A 23,640-nucleotide genomic window follows, 5' to 3' on the forward strand; every position below is an offset into this window, starting at 1 on the left:
GAACCTTCCTGAGAACAAGCTGTTTGTTCCCCTGCAATTCCGGCTAAGGGTACTCAGGGAAAATCATGACTCTGCACTATCTGGTTATCCAGGCATCCTGGCTACCAAGCACCTCATTGCCAGAAACTATTGGTGGCCTGGGTTGCCTAAAGACGTTAAGGCCTAGGTCGCCGCTTGTGAAATTTGTGCTAGGTCTAAGACTCCCAGGTCCCGACCTGCGGACTTACTATGTTCTTTGCCCATTCCCCAGAGACCTTGAACCCATATCTCCATGGATTTTATCACCGATCTGCCTCCATCTCAAGGCAAGTCGGTGGTGTGGGTTGTAGTAGACCGCTTCAGTAAGATGTGCCACTTTTTGCCCCTCAAGAAACTACCCAATGCTAAGACGTTAGCTATCTTGTTTGTCAAACACATCCTGTGTCTCCATGGGGTTCCTGTCAATATTGTTTCTGACAGAGGGGTACAATTTGTTTCATTGTTTTGGAGAGCTTTCTGTAAAAAGATGGAGATTGATCTGTCCTTCTCCTCGGCCTTCCATCCTGAAACTAATGGCCAAACTGAGAGGACTAATCAGAGATAAAACACCTTAAATATTGTTCTAGAGACTGACTGTCAATATGATTGGGTCTCCTTCATTCCCCTCGCCGAATTTTCCCTTAATAACCGGGTCAGTAACTCGTCAGGGGTCTCCCCCTTTTTCTGTAATTTTGGGTTTAATCCACGGTTCTCTTCCGTTTCACCTGGTGGTTCCAACAAACCCGAGGTAGATGTCGTTCATCGGGAACTGTGCACAGTCTGGGCCCAGGTTCAAAAGAACCTAGAGGCGTCCCAGAGCATACAAAAGACTCAGGCAGATAGAAGACGTTCTGCTAACCCCTTGTTTGTGGTCGGGGATCTGGTGTGGCTGTCTTTAAAAAATTTGCGCCTTACAGTCCCGTCCAAAAAATTTTCTCCCCGGTATATAGGGCCGTACAAGGTCATTGAGGTCCTTAACCCTGTCTCCTTCCGACTGAAGTTACCCCCATCTTTTCGAATACACAACGTGTTTCATGCCTTCCTCCTGAAACGCTGCTCCCCGTCCTTGGCTACCTCGACGAAACCTCCGGTTCCTGTTCTCACCCCTGAATTCGAGGTGGCCAAGATTGTGGACAGCAGGATGGTCCAAGGCTCCCTCCAGTACCTGGTCCATTGGAGAGAATATGGGCCTGAGGAGAGGACTTGAGCACCCGCCCGGGATGTTCACGCTGGGGTATTGCTCAGAAGGTTCCATCTTCGGTTCCCCAATAAGCCAGGTGCGCCTAGAAAGGGTCCAGTGGCCCCTCATAAAAGGGGGGGGTACTGTAAAGGATCTGCCAGACACAGCTTCTGTGTCGATGCCTGTGGTTAAACAGTCTGCACCTGCTCCTAGGTATGATAGAGTGACTCGATCTGCTACCACTCAGGCTGGTAGGCTCAGGAGTGGGAGAACCTATCACAGCCTGGCCAGACGGTTCTAGCTCCCGCCCTCGGCCTATTTATACCTTCATTTCCTGCTTGTCTTTGCCTGTGATTTTTTCCTGTTTCCTTGCTCTGCTGCTCCTGCTATTATTATTGACCTTGCTTCATTTTGACCCTGGCTTTACTGACTACGCTCCTGCTCTGCGCTTGGTACCTCGTACACTCCTGGTTTGACTCGGCTCGTTCTCTACTCCTGTTGCTCACGGTGTTGCCGTGGGCAACTGCCCCATTTCCCTTAGCTTCTGTGTACCCTTGTCTGTTTGTCTGTCGTACACATATTGAGCATAGGGACCGTCGCCCAGTTGTACGCCGTCGCCTAGGACGTGCCGTGCAAGTAGGCAGGGACTGAGTGGCAGGTAGATTAGGGCTCACCTGTCCAGTGGCGTAGCTATAGGGGTCGCAGCGGTCGCAATTGCGACCGGGCCCCAAAGCCAGGGGGGCCCACGGCCCCTCGCACCACATCAATAAAAAGTTACTATAGTAACTCGGGCCGCGGGCCCCTGTTACTATAGTAACAGACTGTACTTACCTTCCTGGTTCAGGATCGCAGCGGAGGTCCTGACGTCAAGCGATGTGCGCACAACATCGAGAGGACAGGACCTCTGCCGCGGCTGAAGAGGAAGTTAAGATTAGTAGCCCTGACTGCTAAAGCTGACTGGCGGGGTCCGACTCCCGGGACCCGCCAATCAGCTGTTTTGAAGGGGCCGCAGCACTTGTGCGAGAGCTGCTTCCCCTTCATTCCGGTCACTTCATTCCGGTCACACTGTGTCGGCGATTCACAGTGTGAGCGAGTAAGTGAAATGAAGGGGAAGCAGCTCTCGTACGAGTGCTGCGGCCCCTTCAAAACAGCTGATTGGTGGGTCCCGGGAGACGGACCCCGACACATCAGCTATTGATGGCCTATCCTGACGATAGGCCATCAATGTTTAGGGACTGGACAACCCCTTTAATCCTGTGATGTGGCAGGCTTAGAGGACCCATGAGACAGGATCACAGATTGTGTGATGCTGTCTGCTGGGCCCTGTATCTAAGCCAATCACATGGTAGGCTTAGATACATGGCCCATGTGTGAGCCTGTCTGATGTGCCCTGTATATAAGCCTACCACACTGTAGGTTTAGATACAGGGCCCCAGCACACAGTAATCGTATACTGTATAAGATTACTGTCAGCTGGACCCTGTATCTAAGCCTACCTTGTGGTAGGCTTAGATACAGGATCCCACAGACCATATCACACATGGGCCCTGTATCTAAGCCTAACACATGTGTTACTAATCAGGTTTTTTTGTGTGTTTTCTTACAGGTTCGGTCATTGGACTACGTCGGATTCCAGGATTACTTCGATGACGGCTTTTTTTATTATCAATAAAATGGTTAATGAGGGTTGTGTGTTTTTTTGTTTTTTTTTAATAAATAAAAAAATCTATGTCTTTGTGTTTTTTTTAAACTATATTACTACCGCCTTAGTATTGGCCGCCGGTTGATTGACAGCATCCATTGCTAAGGCGGGGCTTAGTGTTAGCCGGTGCAGAGGCTAACACTAACCCCCTTTATTACCCCGGTACCCACCGCCACCAGGGGTGCTTGGAAGAGCCGGGTACCATCCAGTACTTGATCTGTAGTCATGGTCGGGCACTGGAGTGGTTGCAGGCTGGTATTATCAGGAGGGGAAGGGCCAAAAACAGTGGCCTTTCCCACCATGGTGATGCTAGGCTGCTGCTGCTTTATTGTATCTGGCTGGTTATGAAAAATGGGGGAAACCCCACACTATTTAAAAAAAAAAAAAAATAATAATAATTGGAAAGAACGATGTGTGGTCCCCCCCCCCAATTTTCATAACCAGCCAGATACAACACAGCAGCAGCAGGCAGCATTACCAGGGTGGTAGTTGCCACTGTTTTTGGCCTTCCCCAGCCTAATACTACCAGCCTGCGGCCGCCCCGGTGCCTGCCCGTCACTACAGATGGTCAGGTACTGGTTCGTACCCGGCTCTTCCCCTTACCCCTGGTGGCAGTGGGTACCGGGGTAATAATGGGGGTTAGTGTTGGCCTTTGCATCGGCTAACATTAAGCCCCGCCTTAGTAATGGAGGTTGTCAATCAGCCAACGGCCATTACTAAGGCGGTGATAATAAAGTTTAAAAAGATACAAGCACATAGAAAAAATATTTTATTGAAATAAAAAAACACAACCCCCATTAACCATTTTATTGACAATAAAAAAACGCTGTCATTGAAGTCCTCGAATCCGAAGTCCAACAACCGAACCTGTAAAAAAACACAAATACACAAAAATAATCAGTAACACAAAGAAGCAAAATTATTATTCTTACCTTTCCTGGGTCCAGCGCTGGAGCCGCAATGTCAGCGAGCTGATTCCTGTATCTAATCCTATCATGTGTGATACTGTCTGCTGGGCCCTATATCTAATCCAATCATGTTTGATACTGTCTGCTGAGCCACTGTATCTAATCCTATCATGTGTGATACTGTCTGCTGAGCCACTGTATCTAATCTTATCATGTGTGATACTATCTGCTGGGCCCTATATCTAATCCTATCATGTGTGATACTATCTGCTGGGCCCTATATCTAATCCTATCATGTGTGATACTCTCTGCTGAGCCATTGTATCTAATCCTATCATGTGTGATACTGTCTGCTGAGCCATTGTATCTAATCCTATCATGTGTTATACTGTCTGCTGAGCCATTGTATCTAATCCTATCATGTGTGATACTGTCTGCTGAGCCACTGTATCTAATCCTATCATGTGTGATACTGTCTGCTGAGCCACTGTATCTAATCCTATCTATAGTTGATAGGGTCGTAGTGCTATAGATATGCTATGCTGTCTCATATACACACATACTTTTTTTTTGGGGGGGGGACACATATGTATTGGGGCTATTTCCCCTGACATTTTAAGCCCTTAGTGACGCCCCTGGCTGCTAGTGTGCATTGTTGGGTCACTTAGGAGACCCAGCGATGCAGCTGAATGCTGCGGACCGTCGGCCATGAGAAGTTTGCGGGGGGGGGGGGCCCAATAAGAACTTTTGCATCGGGGCCCATGAGCCTTTAGCTACGCTCCTGCACCTGTCTGTCTCCCTACCCTGTCATTACAGTAGGAAGGTGATGTTGGAGGTTGGACGAGAGTGTCAGGAGAGCTCCAAGCTTCTCTCTTACCTCCTCTGCGGTGCCTCTCTAGTCTCCACACTGCCGCTCTGTTGTGGACCTGTGCACTTAATGTCATGTGACCATGTTGTCACAGCAGATCCTTCACCTGTACTAGCCAGAGAAGCTACACTGATACTGCAGGGCTGACAGCATCTTTGCAGATGTACCACCCCCTGCAGTCAGGAAAGAGCAGTGATTAATGGTGTGCCCCTAAGTATCAGGCATCCATATAATATTTAAAAAATACAGCTGCTCAGCCCATGGGCCTATTTTTGGGGGGAGCTGTAGCTCCATCAGCTCCATTGTCCATCTCGCCCTGTCTATAGTACTAAAACAAAATGTAATAAATATTTGTCTTGGAGATATATTATTTCATTTATGTTTCTGCATGTTTGGCTAGTGAACTCCATCCAACTTTGTGGTGTTTGTAGTAGACCAATTGAATTGCAGTTTGATCATACAGTGACGTTCTGGTTCAGCATGTATGCTATAGGGGCCACACCAAGATTATAACCCCATTGCACATTTCTTCTAACCGTAGGCGCCTTGTTAAGCAGCCAGAAGGATCCAACCTATCTGTTATCTGCTTTACAGGAACATTTTGCACATAGTACTAAACAAATATACCAATCAAAAAAACTATTTCATAGTTCAAAGATTTACTAATGTAAGAAAACAAGGTAGAGACAGTGGAAACAAAAATTAGATATGTTATAGACTGTGGAAACTGGAGTGAAGGCCCTATTAGACAGAGCGATTATCTTACGAATTTTTGTATAATCATTCGAATGTAAGAGATAATCGCCATGTGTACTAGCGTGCAATGATTGAACGACAAATGTTAAATCGTTGGGTTTCCGTGGATTGGCCAAATCTAACTGAATGAAAGATTCAGATAGATCCCTTCGTCTAATCAGAAATCTTCCAGTTGTTAGCAGGTCAGAGATGAAATGTGGGCGAACGATCAACGATCGCAGTAACATCTGAACAGTGAAACCTCTAGCAATTATTGTCACATGTACTAGACCGTTTTTCAAACGCAAACAACGCGCTAAATCATCACTCGTCGCTCATTGATGAAAGAAGATCTGGTTATCTCATAGGACCCTTAGATACTGAATATTTTACATTCAATCTCTGAGACATTAGAAGAGCCCTGCAGTTACCCTGTTTTAGTACTATTTCTGATTTTATTAAGGTTATTATGTCTACCTTCTAAAATTTCAATAATTTATTTTATTCTCTACATAATACCCTTAAATCCTCCAGTGCTCCTTACACCTCTTGCACACGACCGAGTTCGGACCATGAAAAACGGTCTGTTTGTTGGCCGCACTTCCTGGCCCGAACGCGGTATAGGTGAACAAGACTCCTGGCATCATAGACATTTTATGATGCTAGGAGTCTCTGCCTCCCCACGGAAATGCTGTTTGTACTGTATCATTTTGTTCAGTTCAGAACAGCAGTTCCACGGGGAGACAGGGACGCCTAACATTATAAAATGCCTATGATGCCAGGAGTCCTGTTCACCTGTACTCAGGTCGGGCCAGGAAATCCAGCCGACAATCGAACCGTTTTTCACGGTGTGCAAGAGGTGTTATGTGTGATGCTCCTTATGTGTGAAAGTTCAATACTTTGGGGTGATAATATCCCTCATAGTATAATCGATTTATGGTGCCTTGTTCAACGTCCAGTGCCTGTATCATCAGAAGCACGCGATAGCTCAGAAAAAAAGGTCTAATTATCAGCTTCGCTGCTGCATCAAGCTGAAATATCTAATGATACAGCTAGGACCACAGCTTTACAAGTCACCCTACTCAAGGAGAATTTCCCTTACCCTTCCAAGTGGTTTTTTATGGCCAGTATTGTGCAACATATTCTGATATTTTTTCCTTTTCAAAATCTTAGATTTTGCATTTCTCCTCTTATTCCTGCAGTCAGTTACAAAAGGATTGAATTAGATGCCCATCCTTTCCTTGATTGTATCCCTTTCATAAATCATGACATGGTGGAAACAGAGCCTGAATTCTTATTGTGTTACCAGGAAGAATATTGTCTGAAAGGCAGCAAGATGCCTCCCTCCACCCTGCTATAGGGAGAATTCAAACTGGCATCCAACTCAAGGCAGTCAACTTTAATTTTCCACATGCCCAGCACACCAACCATGCTCAGTAATGTGGGCAGGCACAGTGCAGGGGGAGGTAAATGTTCAGCTAGCGTTCTCACTTCTTCTCCCTGGTACTGGGCGGAGTATGAGCTGAATAGATCATGTTGACTAGTGTACTCTAACTACATGGCTGTCTGCATTTATGCTCTACCACCCCTTTAGGATTTAGTCCTACAGAACCAATAGATGCTGACCAAAAAAATCAAAGGCAAATTCAGGATTATTGGCAAAATGGCATTCTGAACACAAAATGATACTCAAAGGTTACTGTAAAGTTTCAGCAAGGGAATGTATACAAGAACATTTTGTTGATGTATATACCATGTAGTACAGTTATATCAGTCTGAAGAAACTGAAATCTGTCTAGGGGAGGTCATGCTCAAATGCTCAATACAAGAAAGCTCTTGTTAATAAAGTTGTAACGTCATTGAAGAAACAAAAATAAAATCACTGTTGAAAAAACTCATACAGTATCTCACGATTTTACAAAAGGCATTTAGAAGACTTTGAAATCAGGTGAATAAATTTATGTTAGATGGTTAGATGAGACTAAATGAGCATTTTGGTCTTCAAAACCAAAATGTATGCTTGTTGCAAGCCAAACTGAACACTGCTAATAACACATAATTTCCACTGTAAAGTATTACTATGAGGAAGGCGCTGTAAAGATGGCATTTTAAGACTTGTCAAACTAGAGTGTAAATGAATGCAGAAAAATACGTGGAAACCTGCTGCAGTCTGCAAGAGGACAGCAATAGGGAAAAAAACTGGCCTTGTTGCCCAGAGAAACCTATTATAGCTCATCTTAAATTTGCCATATGTTCTATTACAGCACATGGATGTCATACAGGGGTTCCTCGCTTGGGAACCCCCTCTATGAGCCAGAACGGAGAGACACTCTGTAAGAGGGCCTGTCGCTTTTGCAAACCTGACCTGTGCTAGTGTGTCCATGCTGTGCTAGTGTGTCCATGCTGATCACAGGTGGCTAGAGAAGATGGACACATGGCAATGGGCTTACTGCTGTGTCAGCTGCCATCTAAAAACAGACAACCCGTTTAAATTGCTCAGGAAAAGTGAAAGTTGCACAGTGCTTCTATGGATAACATTGCCAGTGTTTCTGTTAGACAATTTTGAAAAATGATGCCCAATGACTCCCAACATAGAGCCAGAGATACACAGGAATTACTTAGAATCAGCAATGTTAATGGACTTACCAAATGAGAGTATAACCCTAATTTATAGAGAATGTTTGGCTTAACTTCAGTGGTGTTGCTAGAGTCCTATGGGGCCCAGGGAAAATTTTGCACTCCCTGCCCCACTATACCCAAACACATTATGTCGCCACTTATGGACCTCTCCCTTATTAACTGTATGTGCTCTGGTGTCTGAGCAATCAGTTTGTTCCTCAGCCGTGCAGGCCCCTTCCACTCCGGATCTAATTCATGGACACACCCTGCGCATTTCCTGTAGCGCAACTGCTTAACTTGATAGAAAAATGGCCGTATGTCAGTTGTAAGACTTTGTAGTCAAATGGAAAAATATGGTTTATGATCAGATGAGACCAAAACTGGCCAAACAACACAAACCTTTAAACATTTATCATTGTGTGGGGATCATGCTCTGCATGAGGCACTGGAGGGTTTACGAAAACAGAAGGTAAAATGAAGTAAAATACATTAAAAAAACGTTTAATCCTAGAGGGAAACCTGCTGCAGTCTGCAAACACCAAACATAAAGCCAAAGGTGCACAGAAACAGCTTTTTTACTAGTCCAGGAAAAAATGTTTAATGCATTAAGATGGATTCACCAATACAGCCGCATATATTTCAGTTCACTAAATGCAGTGTTTAAATGTGAAATGCAAGACCCAACAGGACATCCTGTATAATGACCAATTATACATAAATGTACATGTAGCATGCATGATATATACTGTAAATTCACACTAAGCTAGAATGTAATGTACTTTTACGATGTTTATTTCCTATCCCACAAGTTACAGATGCTCATTTACCTTGGGACCCATCTGCAATTCTTCTAGTTATGGATTCTACTCTACCCATAAAAATAAAGGTGGTAACGTTATACACACATTCACTATACACGTTCACTTGATGCTTGTACAGTGAAGGAAATAAGTATTTGATCCCTTGCTGATTTTGTAAGTTTGCCCACTGTCAAAGACATGAACAGTCTAGAATTTTTAGGCTAGGTTAATTTTACCAGTGAGAGATAGATTATCTAAAAAAAAAAACATAAAATCACATAGTCAAAATTATATATATTTATTTGCATTGTGCACAGAGAAATAAGTATTTGATCCCCTACCAACCATTAAGAGTTCAGCCTCCTCCAGACCAGTTACACGCTCAAAATCAACTTGGTGCCTGCATTAAAGACAGCTGTCTTACATGGTCACCTGTATAAAAGACTCCTGTCCACAGACTCAATTAATCAGTCTGACTCTAACCTCTACAACATGGGCAAGACCAAAGAGCTTTCTAAGGATGTCAGGGACAAGATCATAGACCTGCACAAGGCTGGAATGGGCTACAAAACCATAAGTAAGACGCTGGGTGAGAAGGAGATAACTGTTGCAATAGTAAGAAAATGGAAGACATACAAAATGACTGTCAATCGACATCGATCTGGGGCTCCATGCAAAATCTCACCTCGTGGGGTATCCTTGATCCTGAGGAAGGTGAGAGCTCAGCCGAAAACTACACGGGAGGAACTTGTTAATGATCTCAAGGCAGCTGGGACCACAGTCACCAAGAAAACCATTGGTAACACGTTACACCGTAATGGATTAAAATCCTGCAGTGCCCGCAAGGTCCCCCTGCTCAAGAAGGCACATGTACAGGCCCGTCTGAAGTTTGCAAATGAACATCTGGATGATTCTGAGAGTGATTGGGAGAAGGTGCTGTGGTCAGATGAGACTAAAATTGAGCTCTTTGGCATTAACTCAACTCGCCGTGTTTGGAGGAAGAGAAATGCTGCCTATGACCCAAAGAAAACCGTCCCCACTGTCAAGCATGGAGGTGGAAACATTATGTTTTGGGGGTGTTTCTCTGCTAAGGGCACAGGACTACTTCACCGCATCAATGGGAGAATAGATGGAGCCATGTACCGTCAAATCCTGAGTGACAACCTCCTTCCCTCCACCAGGACATTAAAAATGGCTCGTGGCTGGGTCTTCCAGCACGACAATGACCCGAAACATACAGCCAAGGCAACAAAGGAGTGGCTCAAAAAGAAGCACATTGAGGTCATGGAGTGGCCTAGCCAGTCTCCAGACCTTATTCCCATTGAAAACTTATGGAGGAAGCTGAAGATCTGAGTTGCCAAGCGACAGCCTCGAAATCTTAATGATTTACAGATGATCTGCAAAGAGGAGTGGGCCAAAATTCCATCTAACATGTGTGCAAACCTCATCATCAACTACAAAAAATGTCTGACTGCTGTGCTTGCCAACAAGGGTTTTGCCACCAAGTATTAAGTCTTGTTTGCCAAAGGGATCAAATACTTATTTCTCTGTGCACAATGCAAATAAATATATATAATTTTGACAATGTGATTTTCTATTTTTTTTTTTTAATATATAATCTATCTCTCACTGGTAAAATTAACCTAGCCTAAAAATTCTAGACTGTTCATTTCTTTGACAGTGGGCAAACTTACAAAATCAGCAAGGGATCAAATACTTATTTCCTTCACTGTATATAGGTATGCTGAGCATGACATCTCAGACAAGACTTTGTAATAAAGTTATGGAACCTAATAAATTGAAGGATGAATGGAAGAACATTTAAAAGGTATCAAAAAAGGCAGCATCTTTTAACCCGTTAAGGACTGAAATCCAGTCAAAATAATCTTCTGATAGGTAAATGTGAGAAGATAAGATTGGTGAAGTTTAGACCACCACTTGAATGAAGGGCCTCTTCAGAGCAAACCCCTTTGGCACTGGTCAAAAATTTCTGTTACTGAAATTTGACACAATATTTTAAGCACACTGCCATAGGTTTCAATGGTGTTTAAACAGTCTATAGAGCCCTAATTGTGGAAGTCAGTGGTGGTCTAAAATCACAGACCTCATCTAAGTGATCCACTCACGTGTATCTAGGGCATATCAAAAGATTGTTTTGACTGGATTTTCCCTTCTGGGAACAGTTAGACTTTATGAGTTTGCAATACATTCTAGTATAATAGTCATAGTCAGTAATACATATCTTTGTTTTCTGATACATTTTATTTTGGTGGCACCACTTTTATAAGAGAAAAGCAATTTTCCAAAACGCTCAATAGCACTCCATACATAATAAAATAATTGGCCTCATAATCACATAGAACTGCATTGTTGCATTATATATGGCAGGTTTAAAGGAAGCAGGTCATCTGTCTAAAGACACCTCTATATGTCCTGTCAAAGACTCACTTTTATATATACAACCTGCCTCTTTAAGCCTGCTGTCTACAAAAAAATCTGAAGACAAAGTATAATCAACATCTCAAGCAATTAGGAAAAAATTAGAAATTCATACTTAAACGTTTTATAGAACACCAACATTTTCATATAAGTAAGCAATTATAATAATAATAATAATAATGATGTTTTACCCTCACGCTGTCATCATAAAAGCATAATGCTTCCACATAAGCTTTAAGGGATAAAAATAGTTTCTGTTACAAATTCAGAAGATGGATGATCCCCAAAAAATAAAATAAATAAAAACATTAAAATCCATCCATTATATGCTTGAGTTACAAGTAAGAACTCCACATAGCCATCTGTTGATCAGTCTCACACTCTCTGGCTCTGTGTTAGGTATTGACTAGTGCCATGGCCCCTTTATTTTGCTGATTTGCTGGGACCCCCACTGGTTTACGGGGACCTGCACTAATCATGTATTGATGGTCTATCCTAAGTATAGACCAGAAATGGTATTTCCTTGAAAATCGCCTTTAATATAAGATATACTTAATTGTTTCCCCCTCAAACCAAATGTTTTATTGATAAAAATAAACCAAATGAAATAACAGCATGCAAAGAACAAAGTTACTTATACAGTTAAATATATTCATTTTAATTCAGTAATCTTGTTGGAAAGTAATACATTTGTGTCCACATAGAGTTTGGCAAGACTTTTTTCAACCAGATACCTAAGTCTCATGTTTTGTGTAATGCATTACTACAACCAAGGTCACCGATGGGTGTGAAAATATCTTATAGTCAGGGTCATATCTGTTCAAAGCGTTATGGTCCTTGAATTGAGAGAAGTTATACTGAAAGTGTATTTTTTTTGCATGCCTTATTTATAGATTTAAACAACCACGGCTCTGATAATGATTGCTCTGACATACTGTAAGTAATCTCCAGGAGAAACCTTTGCCCCAGAAGAAAGATACAAGAATATGAGTGGAAAGTAATGCATGTACATAAAATGCTATAATGGGAAAAAGACAGCACAGTGACAGCGAAGTCCGTGTACTTCATATGATTAAGGAGTAAAAATTGGACTTCTTATGACATAACTTTTTATATCAAATACCGCCAGATTGATATAAATCAACGGTTCTTCTAAAATGCATTGGACAACAGAGGATCTCACCATTATTCCACTGGTTAATGATTCTCCCCCACAGCAGGTTATTATATTGTACATTATATATATTTGGTTTTTCTTACCTTTACATCCTTCACAAGTTAGGGCATTGTAATGATAGCCCGAGGCTTTGTCTCCACAAACAACACACAATTCATCTCCTTTTACCCTACAACCATAAGGACTAACCCTGGTCTTCTTAGTAGGAGGCAAATCCACAATTTCAGTGTCAATAGAAAACAGGCTGTCAGACGGTATCCGTTTTAGCTCATAAATTCCATTAGAGCCCCAGTCTTCAGCTTGTTGTGGGTAATATCCAGAATTAATATGGTATGGTGAAGATGTGAGTGGTTGATGAACTGTAGGAAATTGCATGTGGATGTAGGGAGAAGTATATGAAGGTCCTTGTGGGTCATGGTCCGGTGAACGAGCGTGCACTGAATGTAGCCCTAGCAAAACAGAAAATATGGAAAATGAATACAAAATATCAGTGGTTGGCAAGATGAAAATATGCTTCGCTATATATGTTACATTTAAATGAATGAGATTACTTTGAGGCAAGTCTGTACCAAAACTAGTGCCCAAAGCATAAGCTGCATTTCATCCATACTATTATGGCTTTAGTGCAATAAAGCTTAATGGTTCAGGTCTAGCACCACTGACAAGACTTGTAACTTGTATTCGAGTGGTCCAAGGGGATCACTGAAACAATTTTGGCAAAATGGTATGAATGTGCCGACCATGGTAGAAAAAACAGCACCTACTAAATCAAGTGTCTGATGTGTCCAAATGGAAAACAATTCTGAATATTGTAGAGATTGATTGACATCCAATCTATTCATTTTGTTTATTGGCCTAATGCTTTACGCTGGTGTCTACCTTTTATGTACTACACACCAGACACTGAACAGATGAAAAATAGAAGAAAAAGAGAAAAACAGGTAATTTGGCTAAAAAAGATACACACTTGTGATTTAACAGTATATTGACATCATAGTGGCATCACAAGGAACAACTTCCTGTGTAAATGTACTGTTAGTGTTACCCAATAGAGAGAGTTGAACTGTATATTATATTATATTTTATTCAGTATACATTGTGTGCCCCATTAAACAATGGTAATACGCAATCTTTTCCTGATATATGGTAGTGTACTGGTCACAAACCTGTGGCACTCCAGCTGTTATAAAAGTACAGTTCTCAGTATGCTCTGAATATCACAGCATGATGGGAGTTGTAGTGAAACAAGTGGAGAGTCACACGTTAGAGACCACTGTGGTAGGTTTTAATGGCACAATATTGTCTAATTATCTAAACATGAATTACTACATCACATACTGTACTAGTTACAAAGGTTATAAAAAATACACAGGTCCATCAAGTTCAACCTTTATCGATCAATTATACATCATTCATTGCTAAATTATTTATTACCCTCAATGTTATTTGTCAGTAAATAATCATCTAGCCTTTCTATAAATGCTGTCATAGTATCTGCCATTACTATCTCTTGGGGTAGGGCATATTTTCCCTACTCTCCATAGTGTTTTACTATTATATTACAGCTTGCAAAAATAATAACTAAGAAATCTACAAGGACAAAACTATTTCTAATATATAATCACATTGGATTGTATTTTTGAGGATTAAATGATGAAATATATGAACAAATTGGTTGACACAAGATAGACCGACCAGCTGTTGAGTTTATATTAGTACAAGTTGTCTTGGATTTTAAAGAAAAGTGTGGAATGGTGTAATATATCTCATCATAACAGACCTAATATACAAGACAGGTAAAGTAGACAATATGCCTTCTTTCAGGGCAACCTTCGAATAGGAATGGCATGGGTCAAGGGTTGGAACAGGGGTGATGCTGTAGCCCCCAAACTCACCTTACCTTGCTTTTTTTTGTCTTAAGCAGACAGAAGTTATATTACCTTTTTGGTAACGTTTTAGAAAATCTCTATTACATTTACAATGTCTGGGCTATACACATACTGTGAGACCTGATGACATGTAAGATGAGTTCACAAAGTTCACATACTATGTCAGCAATGACACAATAACCTGCTATAAGGATTGTGTAAATGCCTCACGCTTATTTGGTTACGTTAAAGTCAATATGAAGAGTACCAAAGACTGGAGACAACCTACTTAGGTCTTGGTTAATGGGGAAAACAACAATGAGGGGTCTATGTGCCCTTAGTTTGGTTGTTGCCCACAAAAAATGACACTGGTTTTTATCTAGCACATATTAAAAGACTGTCAACTACCTTTAACTAACTTTCTGCTCAATGTTGGGAATCAAGTAGAAGAAGTGTTAAGAGTTCTGATTCTCTATATGCATCATACTTGTAATACGAGAATTTGTCCACACACAAATAGTAGAATATTAGTAGTATATACTGTGTGTGTCCCTCATTGTTTTATAAGACCATTTCCTACTGTTGTCACTGTCACGTCATAATGTCTGCCACTGTACATAGTGTCCTAAGTTGTAGTGTAACCAGCAAAGCCTATAAAAATGGATATGAAATGAGACCTACCTTTTGTCTTGCTTATTCTCAATGTTTCCATCGTAGATGCAGAAGACTAATGTTCCCCTTGAAATATTTTCGTTTACAGTACAGGTCTTCTAGATAGTTGCCCTTGCATTCTATATTACACTGAAAATGACTGTTTCCTTCTATATCTCACAGGCTAAGGTGTGACAGAACAGAGGTTGAATGTAGATTACTTATTAACCCACTTGAACTAAAGCAAATCATAAATGCTTTTGTCTACTGATTTAAAGTAGCAGAATGTTCAGGACTTTATTTTTGTTGTTTTAACTAAATTCCCCCTTCAAAGATAAATAATTTTGTTCTGCCACAGAACATATTAGAGTTGTCGAGCCAAATCAGTAACTAGCAAGGAGTAAGGGAATAAGGGATGGTATAGCAGGCAGCTGCCTTATATAGACACAAATTTTTTGAACACTTTATGCTAATCTGATAGTATACCTCACACACACTACCGTTCAAAAGTTTGGGGTCACCCAGACAATTTTGTGTTTTCCATGAAAACTCAAACTTATATTTATCAAATGAGTTGCAAAATGACTAGAAAATATAGTCAAGACATTGACAAGGTTAGAAATAATGATTTTTATTTCAAATAATAATTTTCTCCTTCAAACTTTGCTTTCATCAAAGAATGCTCCATTTGCAGCAATTACAGCATTGCAAACCATTGGCATTCTAGCTGTTAATTTGCTGAGGTAATCGGGTGAAATTTCACCCCATGCTTCCAGAAGGCCCTCCCACAAGTTGGATTGGCTTGATGGGCACTTCTTGCGTACCATACGGTCAAGCTGCTCCCACAACAGCTCTATGGGGTTGAGATCTGGTGACTGCGCTGGCCACTCCATTACAGATAGAATACCAGCTGCCTGCTTCTTCCCTAAATAGTTCTTGCAGAATTTGGTGGTGTGCTTTGGGTCATTGTCCTGTTGTAGGATGAAATTGGCTCCAATCAAGCGCTGTCCACAGGGTATGGCATGGCGTTGCAAAATGGAGTGATAGCCTTCCTTATTCAAAATCCCTTTTACCTTGTACAAATATCCCACTTTACCAGCACCAAAGCAACCCCAGACCATCACATAACCTCCACCATGCTTGACAGATGGCGTCAGGCACTCTTCCAGCATCTTTTCAGTTGTTCTGCGTCTCACAAATGTTCTTCTGTGTGATCCAAACACCTCAAACTTCGATTCGTCTGTCCATAACAGTTTTTTCCAATCTTCCTCTGTCCAATGTCTGTGTGCTTTTGCCCATATTAATCTTTTCCTTTTATTAGCCAGTCTCAGATATGGCTTTTTCTTTGCCACTCTGCCCTGAAGGCCAGCATCCCAGAGTCGCCTCTTCACTGTAGACGTTGACACTGGCGTTTTGCGGGTACTATTTAATGAAGCTGCCAGTTGAGGACCTGTGAGGCGTCTATTTCTCAAACTAGAGACTCTAATGTACTTGTCTTGTTACTCAGTTGTGCAGCGGGGCCTCCCACTTCTCTTTCTACTCTGGTTAGAGCCTGTTTGGGCTGTCCTCTGAAGGGAGTAGTACAACACTGTTGTAGGAAATCTTCAGTTTCTTGGCAATTTCTCGCATGGAATAGCCTTCATTTCTAAGAACAAGAATAGACTGTCGAGCTTCACATGAAAGCTCTCTTTTTCTAGCCATTTTGAGAGTTTAATCGAACCCACAAATGTAATGCTCCAGATTCTCAACTAGTTCAAAGGAAGGTCAGTTTTATAGCTCCTCTAAACAGCAAAACAGTTTACAGCGGTGCTAACATAATTGCACAAGGGTTTTCAAGTGTTTTCTAATCATCCATAAGCCTTCTAACACAGTTAGCAAACACAATGTACCATTAGAACACTGGAGTGATGGTTGCTGGAAATGGGCCGCTATACACCTATGTAGATATTGCATTAAAACCAGACGTTTGCAGCTAGAATAGTCATTTAGCACATTAACAATGTATAGAGTGTATTTCTGATTAATTTAATGTTATCTACATTGAAAAAAACTGTGCTTTTCTTTCAAAAATATGGAAATTTCTAAGTGACCCTAAACTTTTGAACGGTAGTGTAGATCAATTTTGTCATTTACTTACTGCTAAAATTTCGTTTTTAATCAATGCAAATTCTTTATGAAGTTACTGCCACTAGGTGTCTCTCTTCCTGATATCTGATATCCACCCCCTGTTGTCAAGCAAACTCCATCCCTAGTAACAGAGCAGAATATATGGACTGCAGAAAGTGGGGGATGTCTCTTTACTGCCTGCCTATACAAGTCTATGGGTCAGAAGAAGGAGCAGGAGCAGAGTGAGTCAGACACAGACATGTTGCCCATACAAGTCTATGACGAGGGGAGGGGAAGCAAGAGCAGAGTGAAAAAGAAACACACAGACAGGTTGCAGCTTCCTGGTAAGGGTATGTTCACACAAGGGAAAACAGCTCCTGATTTTCAGACGTTTTTGAAACCACTCGCGATTTTCGATGTGTTTTTTACGGCCGTTTTTGGAGCTTTTTTTCAATAGAGTCTATGAAAAACAGCTCCAAAAACGTCCCAAGAAGTGTCCTGCACTTCTTTTTCACGGCCGTTTTTTTACGCGGCCATTTTTCAAAACGGCCGCATAAAAAAACGGCCCATCGCAACAGAACGCCGTTTTTTCCATTGATTTCAATGGGCAGATGTTTGGAGGCGTTCTGCTTCCGATTTTTAGGCCATTTTTCGAGCGTTTACAGCCTGAAAAATGGCCGAAAACACTGTGTGAACATACCCTAAGTGCTAATATTATGAAGTGGACGCATCCAAATTGTGATGGCTAGACGCCTGGGTTAAATAATCTCTAAAATGGCACATCTTTTTGGGTGTTCCCTGTATGCAGTGGTTTGTACCTCCCAGAAGTTGTTCCAGGAACAACAACTGGCTCATTGATCCACGTGAAGCGAAGGCTAGCCTATGTGATCTAATCCCACAGAAGAGCTATTGCAGAACAAATTGCTGAAAAGTTAATGATGGCTAGGTGTCAGACAGGTCAGAGTACCCATGCTGACACTTATCCACCACTGAAAGCGCCTACAATGGTCACGTGAGCATCAGAACTAGACCATGGATTGTGGGAGAAAGTAACTTGACTGGGGAGAAAATGGCCTCAGGATGCATTATGGGAAGAAAACAAGACGGCAGAGGCAGTGTGATGGTCTGGGCATTGTTTTGCCGGTAAACCTTGTGTCTAGGCGTTGACGTGAATGTTACTTTTACACCTACCAACTACCTAAACATTGTTGCAGACCATGTACACCCCTTCATGGCAACAGTATTCCCTAATCACAGTGGTCTCTTTCAGCAGAATAATGCGCCATGCCACACTGCAAAAATTGTTCAGGAATAGTTTGAGGAACATGACAAAGAGTTCACGGTGTTGACTTGGCCTCTAAATTCCCCAGATCTCAATTTTGATTGAGATCTGAGCATCTGTGGGATGTGCTGGAGAAACAAGTTCGATCCATGGAGGCCGTTCCTCGCAACTCACAGGACTTAAAGGGTCTAATTCTATGGTCTTGGTGCCACATAACACAGGACATCTTCAGAGTTCTGTTGAGTCTATGCCTTCACGTGTCAGAGCAGTTTTGGCAGCAAGAGGGGGACATACACAATATTAGGCAGGTGCCATGTGTATGAAGCCAAGTTTTTACTCCCAAAGCTTACAGTATGGGAGACAGAAACATTTCTTCAGATAAGTAAGATAACAGTAACAATCAATCACACATGAACTCTCTCACTTGTGCCTGGTGGCTTCTCTATGTATGACTTTCTGTGCACATGTAGATAGAAACTGTCATTATGTACAAAAAAAAGTGTCAGTCACTCTGTCAGTAGCAGTAATATTAAATTATAAGGACTTTGCAGGAGATTCAGCATCATGACTCATTGGTCTTTTGTAAATGAAGAACTGTTTTATAATGGCCTGCACATATTTGAGTTTGTGACATTTTCCAGTGTCATTTCCTGTTGCTTGCTTGTGTTGCAATACTTTGTTATTTGTAATGTGTTTTTGATACTTGCATTTAGTAATTAAACATTGGCATAAGTATATTGGTAAAAAGTAACTTGAATAGAAGTCATCTATAAACTATAAAAAAAATCATCACTATATAAAACTTGTTTTATATGCAGCCAGTACATGGGTCACGCACATTGCTTTTTTTTTTTTTTTTAATTCTTTTTTATATTTCATATGATATGATAGCTTGCCAAACATCCGTTAATTTACAGCCAGTTTGGTATGGTAGGGAACTTTTGGTCAGCGTTTGTAACAAGCACTGGATGTATCCATGATTGTTTTGAAGCTGGTGTTTATTTTACAGCTTACAGTAAATTCTTCTAATGTGTTCATATTAATGCCTAAGCTTAAGTCGTCTGTCACTTGTAGTTTTTATTATTCATTTTTGTTTTTTTTCTGGCTGTCCGTGATTTTGGCTAATTTGTCCACCAAAAAAATTATAGTAAAAAATAGAGGTTGGCAACCCTGGTTATATATAATCTGATTTCATTGCCTTTTTTCCTTCCTACTTTCCAAAAGCCATAACTTTTTTATTTTTCTGTAGATATAGTACTATGAGGGCTTGATTTTTGCGGGACGAGTTGTAGTTTTTCATAGCATCATTTATTGTGCCACATAATGTACTAGGAAATGGGGAAAAAATTATTTGTGGGGTAGAAAATGAAAAAAACAGCGATTCCTCCATGGTTTTTTGCCCTTAGTTTTTACGGAATTCACTGTGCAATTAAAACAACATGTTAACTTTATTCTGCAGGTCAATACGACTACGGCGATACCAAATATATATAGTTTTTTCTATATTTTACGATTTTTACAAGTAAAAACCTAAGTGTAAAAATGTTTATTTCTTTTGTGTCGCCAAATTCCGAGAGCCAATACTTTTTTATTTTTCCGTCGATTAAGTGGTACGAGAGCTTATTTTTTGTAGGATAAGCTGTAGTTGTTAATGATACCATTTTGGGGTACATGCGACGTTTTGATCACTTTTTATTTCATTTTTTATTGGATATGAGGTGACCAATAAATAGAGATTCTGGCGTTTACAATTTGTTTTACGGCGTTCACCATGCGGGTTAAATAATGATATATTGTAATAGTTCAGACTTTTACGGACGCGGCGATACCAATTATGTTTATTTATTTATTTTTTTACTATGCTCTAGGGGGAAAATGGGAAAAGGGTGGTTTTTTGAACTTTTAATTTGTAAATTTTTTTTTTTACATAAAAAAACCTTTATTTTAATAATTTTTACTTTTTTTATTAGTCCCCCTAGGGGACTTCAACCAGCGATCGTTAGATCGCTTGCACTATATACTGCAATACTAATGTATTGCAGTATATCGTGATTCTGACAGGCTTCTATTAAGCACAATAATTAATAGGAGAACAAAGATGGCAGACCTGGGGGCCTTCATTAGGCCCCCAGGCAGCCATAGCAACCATCGCCACCCCGCGATTGCATAGAGGGGCGCGACGAGCTGTTAGAGGGGGTCGCCCCCCTCTTTCTAACGATTTAAATGCTGCGGTCACATCTTTTGGAGCGGGTTCACTCTGTGAGCCCGTTCTATACTTCTCCTACCCGACTTTGGCGTATGGATACGTCAAATGTCGGGAAGGGGTTAAAGAGCTTCTCTAGGACTATAACATTGAACTGTGGGGTGCCGACCTCTGGGACCCCCACCGTTCAGCCCAATGAAGGGACTGTGGCAAGCCAGCGAGCACCAGGTCCCCCTACATACATCTGTATGAGTGCTGTGCTGGATCCTGCAGCTTATCCCACTCAATTTAATATGACAAGCTGCAGTACAGATGAGTGTGTACCTAGGTAAACAACGAAGTAGGACATAGCTCTTCTAGGAGCGCTGTGGCTCTTTTATTGTGCTGATCGGTGGGGGTCTTGGAGGATGGACCCCAACCAATCAAATATTATAGAAAGTTTGTTTGTTTTATCGTCCTGGAAAACCTCTTTAATATACAGGTATCAATACCTTAAACCAACAAAGTCATAGGGGAGCTGGTAGAGTTGCCATGTACTTGTTCTTTATTTCTTATAGAAGGAAAACATTTATTTCCACCATTCAAAAATGTTCAATGATGCTCTGGAATATTTTGATGAAATTTGGTAGTGTAACAAGATCTTTGATGACCAGACTATTTTGGTGCAAAATACTTAACATATCTTTGCAACAGTTCCACCAGCAATAAAGATAGAGATTAAAGGTGTTTTCCCAACAAACTGATAACATATTTCTAGGATTGTGGGTCCCGAAGGTCCGATCTCAAGGACCCACACTATCATCAGAATGAAGGGGAGTAAGAAGGCCCCTTCACAGCTTTTCCCTGCACAGTGATGCTCCTGGCTACCCAGCAGTTCCCTTCATAGCTGGTGGCTCGGAGCTTCGATGTGCAAGTGAAATGCAGATGGACCATGGCAGAACCCTACAGCTTATGTTATAGTGGTGAAATCAGATGGCATTATTTTTGGTTTGTTTATCTACACCGCAGAATTGTATTTCGTTGCAAGCAATGAGCGGTCCACTTAAAACATTGATGTTTTGTCTCATCACTGAGGCTCTTGTACAATCATAGTGTTACCGAAGTAATGCTGCCTGTTCTAACTGCGATAGTAGAGCAAACGAAAACCAACCATTATATTCAACACATTAGAAATCAAGGGTCCCTTACATTAAGAAAAATACTTCTATTATTATCGATTTCTACTTACCAACAAATTGCTGGCTGTCTAAAAGAGAAATTCCTGTGTCCACTGGATGATGGCAGTACCCCGCAATATCAATTTCAGATTCCATCCAGATTTTTTAAATTGTCTGGGTTTTTTTCTTCTCTTCAGATAGATTTCAGACAGTCCTAAACACATAAAGCGGAAGGTTAAAGGTGATAAAAACATCTGATGTTCATATGTTATCTCTTTCTTTCATTAGTCCATTAAATACCACTGTTGTTTTTTAAGTATAACTGTCTAATTTCAGGTGAAATTAAGTTAGTGCTTTGAAAAATGGAAATAGCCCTGGTTGATATTATATATCACCTGCTCCATTTTGAACTGGCATTTATGGCGATTTTGGAACAAAATGTAATTTTTTTATATTTTTTTTAAACTGACATTCTACCTTACACGCCAGCGTTCATTTTTTTCTAGTGCAGATTAGGAAATAAAAGCAATAGAAATTTAGTAGAGTTTAACATTTTATCGTAAACTCCACTAAACATCAGTATACAGCAACAATAACTAAAGGATCTATTGGCCCCATGTATAAAGATTAGTGCACAAAATGTGGCACAGTTGCCATAGCAACCAATATTATATCAGATTTTTGTGTTTTCCAGTACATTCCAGAAAATCAAAGAAATTATCTCATATATGAGCCACAGCCAAAGTTTTTGACTGCACTAGTTTATATGCATGAGGCCCTATATTTCTGGACTACATTTTTGCAATTTATTTTCACATAGAGCACCAAACTGAAATGTTCCCTGTTAAGGTCACGGCATGCTTTGATGGAGCATATCTGTGTGACCTTTGATCACAAACATTGACAATGGTTCTGCACTGATAAACTAGATACAAACAGCATCTATATAGTGAAAAATATTGGGAAGCTCATCGGTTGCAGGGCAAATCATATGATGTATGGCAAGCTTACCAATAGTAGCGGTGAAACCAATAGACTGCTACTTTGAAAGCCCATTATTATTCCTTGCGTATTTTCTTCAACAGTAGATCACCAGTGATGTTTTAAGGGCCTTTTACACCTGCCGCATATAGTTCCGATTTACTAATTTCTGAGCGATCGTAAAAATAACTAGCCAGTGTTTATCGAAAAGATTATGATAAATGGTAAAACTATTGTTGATCTTCATCGATCATGCCGCCATAAGAATAATTGCTAATGACAACACGAAAGGTAATTGTAAACGCTGCTCGTAGTTACATTTATAATAGGCATTGCTGCATAGTTTATGGCTCTTGTGAGATCTGTCCCTGAGCAGCAATAACACTCCTGGTTCAGCAGAACGAATCATACGGATGAAAATGATGCTCCTGGGGAACAGTTTTTCAAGCCACTGATCGTTCGTTCGCCTGTGGTATGAAAAGCTGTTCTGCCTTCCGACAGTATGACTATATAAAGGGGTTGGACAATCCCTACTGGTTAGAAGGGTCTCTTGACAATAAGCTGATCACAAATATGTCCCCCAGCTAGGACCTCAGCAATAATCTGTTGGGAAATTTGTCAGTAAGTGTTCGATTTCTCTGCAGCGCCACCAAAGGGTAAATTAAGCATTACACTGTCTGATACAGGACATGTCCTTCAGAGCAAGATACACTCTTTGTAACCTCTTTCCACTGTAGCCTAGACATGAGGATCCTGAACAGGGGACCCCCCCCCCCCTATTAACACCAAATTCCCTAGTAGGGTATAAGTAGGTTTTCTAAACTGGACAACCCCTTTAAATAGCAATTTGATAATAAAATTGTACTGGTAGTGTGTATATGGGATTTTGATTACAAACTACCAGGAATAAGACTAGCCTTTTCACAGAAAGGAAAATGGAACGGAG

The 23,640-nt window shown here is 40.9% G+C and overlaps 1 protein-coding gene across 1 annotated transcript in view; it reads right to left on the reverse strand.

Annotated features, from left to right (window-relative positions):
• Positions 1–23,640, reverse strand: part of NR1H4 (nuclear receptor subfamily 1 group H member 4) — a 105,359-nt gene that overhangs the window by 73,657 nt on the left and 8,062 nt on the right. Inside the window, exons 2-3 of the mRNA XM_075856702.1 lie at positions 21,785–21,927; positions 12,530–12,895 (exon numbers count right to left, since the gene is read on the reverse strand). Of these exons, the coding sequence (XP_075712817.1) occupies positions 12,530–12,895; positions 21,785–21,869 (451 nt within the window). The 5' untranslated portion in view covers positions 21,870–21,927. The remainder of the gene's footprint in view (positions 1–12,529; positions 12,896–21,784; positions 21,928–23,640) is intronic.

This window comes from Rhinoderma darwinii, chromosome 3 (assembly GCF_050947455.1).
Source record: "Rhinoderma darwinii isolate aRhiDar2 chromosome 3, aRhiDar2.hap1, whole genome shotgun sequence".
Classification (NCBI taxonomy): Eukaryota; Metazoa; Chordata; class Amphibia; order Anura; family Rhinodermatidae; genus Rhinoderma; species Rhinoderma darwinii.